Here is a 2,239-nt window from a genome sequence, read left to right as displayed (position 1 = left end):
AGGTGTCTCTCTCTGTCTCTCTCCCTTCCTATCACCCCCTTCCCTCTCAATTTCTGGCTGTCTCTAGCCAATAAATAAACAAAGATAAAATATTAAACCTTTAGAAAATAATGAAAATAAAACATAAAAATGCTTTAGAACACAAGCAAAATTATAGAATGGAATGAAATGCACTGTATAAATATGGGGGGCATTGAGTATCTTTGAACAATAGAGAATTTTGTGTAGGAGGTAAGGAAGGAAACTGGCTCAGATTGTGGGGGGGTCCTTAAAATTTTCTTCAAAAACTGATCTTACTTGGGCATACCCTATTACATCAAGCATGGGTCATGTATATATTGGGGCTGGAACATCTTTTATAGTTTTTCTGGTGCGAAAAAAAAAAGAACCCACTGAGTTCATAAGTCTGTGTCTTAATATACTTCATAGACAAGTGATATTAACGTATACTTTCTGTGTACTTCAGACACTAGTCTCTTGCTATGGGGGATTGGAATTTACTGGGCAGCATCCTAGAGGAAGTTCACTCCCACTCAACGATAGTAGGGAAAATCTGGCTGACCATCCTTTTCATTTTTCGAATGCTGGTACTTGGTGTGGCTGCTGAAGATGTCTGGGATGATGAACAGTCAGCGTTTGCCTGCAACACTCAACAGCCAGGCTGCAACAACCTCTGTTATGATGATGCTTTCCCTATCTCTTTGATTAGATTCTGGGTTTTACAGATCATTTTTGTGTCTTCTCCCTCTCTGGTATATATGGGTCATGCACTTTATAGACTTAGGGCCTTTGAAAAGGAGAGACAGAGGAAAAAGTCACACCTTAAAGCCCACATGGAGAATCCAGAACTTGAATTGGATGAGCAACAAAGAATAGATAGAGAACTGAAGAGGTTAGAGGAGCACAAGAAGATCCAGAAAGTTCCTCTGAAGGGATGTTTGCTTCGTACTTATGTCTTACACATTCTGACTAGATCTGTGTTAGAAGTAGGGTTCATGATAGGCCAGTATATTCTCTATGGGTTTCAAATGCACCCACTTTACAAATGCACTCAATCTCCTTGTCCTAATGCAGTGGATTGCTTTGTATCCAGACCCACAGAGAAAACCATTTTTATGATCTTTATGTACAGCATAGCAGCTATTTCTTTGTTCCTCAATGTTCTGGAAATATTTCACCTGGGAATCAGAAAAATTATGAGAGCAATTTATGGAAAATCTAGCAGTGAAGGCACTGAAAATGAAAGGGGACCTCCATTCCATTTGAAAAGTCATTCAGTGTCTCAGCAATGTATAATTTGCTCTCCACTGCCTGAAAGAATCTCTCTACTTCAAACTAACAATCATCAACAAGCCATTCAAATCAATGTGCCAAAATCAAAAACTATGTGGCAAATTCCACAGTGCAGGCAGCTTGAAGTGTACCCTTGCTGTAATAACAAACGTTGGGCTGAGAATAATCAACACAACGGACAGCTCTACATCCACAGTCCCTGTCTCTGGACTGACAATGCTGGAATTCAGCACTCTGGACAGCAACCACATCATTTCTCTTCAAACCTTAAGACTACAAGGTCCCAGTCCTGGGTAGGTACAATGACAGCTTCTAGACATTTTCCATCCTTTGCAATAAGAACCTGGAAGCAGTCACAGGACTTCAAATCTTCAGGCGAACCTCCAACAGATTTGCACAATCACTTCAGAGACAGGGATGACAGTGTGAAGGAGAGTGAAGTCTGGACAGATAGATCTCATCCTTCCAATCGCAAAGCCAGCTTTCTCTCCAGGTTGTTGTCTGAAAAGGGGCAGCTCCACAGTGATTCAGGAAGCTCCAGTTCTCTTACCAGTTCTTGCTTGGACTTATCACACCCGCAGAACAGTCCCTTGCTTCTGCCTTCAGCCACTGGATCATCAATGGTAAAGGCAGACCTGATCAACCAGAATGATCATAAAAGGTGTTCTACTATAGCTACTTCTTAATCTCCCTTTTCCTCTTTCCTGGTGTATGTATGTGTATATTGAGAAAGGTGGTGGGGGGACAGGGAAAGAGAGAGAGAGAGAAGTGGAAAAATAAAAATATTTTGACTTTATTTTTCTTATATTTGATAAGACAGAAAAAAATTGAGGAGTTAGAGAGGGAGAGATATCTTTAGTACTTACTTTACCACTCATGAAGCTTCCCCTATGCATGTGGGAAGCAGGAGCTTGAAACCAAATTCTTGTGCATGGTAACATGCACC

The 2,239-nt window shown here is 40.8% G+C and overlaps 1 protein-coding gene across 1 annotated transcript; it reads left to right on the top strand.

Moving 5' to 3' along the window:
• The first annotated feature begins 482 nt into the window (after positions 1–482).
• GJA10 (gap junction protein alpha 10) lies at positions 483–1,979 on the top strand. Its single transcript, XM_016191503.1, has one exon. The coding sequence runs from the start codon at positions 483–485 to the stop codon at positions 1,977–1,979; it is 1,497 nt and encodes a 498-aa protein (XP_016046989.1).
• The last annotated feature ends 260 nt before the right edge of the window (positions 1,980–2,239 follow it).

Source organism: Erinaceus europaeus, chromosome 13 (assembly GCF_950295315.1).
Source record: "Erinaceus europaeus chromosome 13, mEriEur2.1, whole genome shotgun sequence".
NCBI classification, from domain to species: domain Eukaryota; kingdom Metazoa; phylum Chordata; class Mammalia; order Eulipotyphla; family Erinaceidae; genus Erinaceus; species Erinaceus europaeus.
Note: the sequence above shows the minus strand (reverse complement) of the source record. Positions and strands in the feature narration are given on the sequence as shown.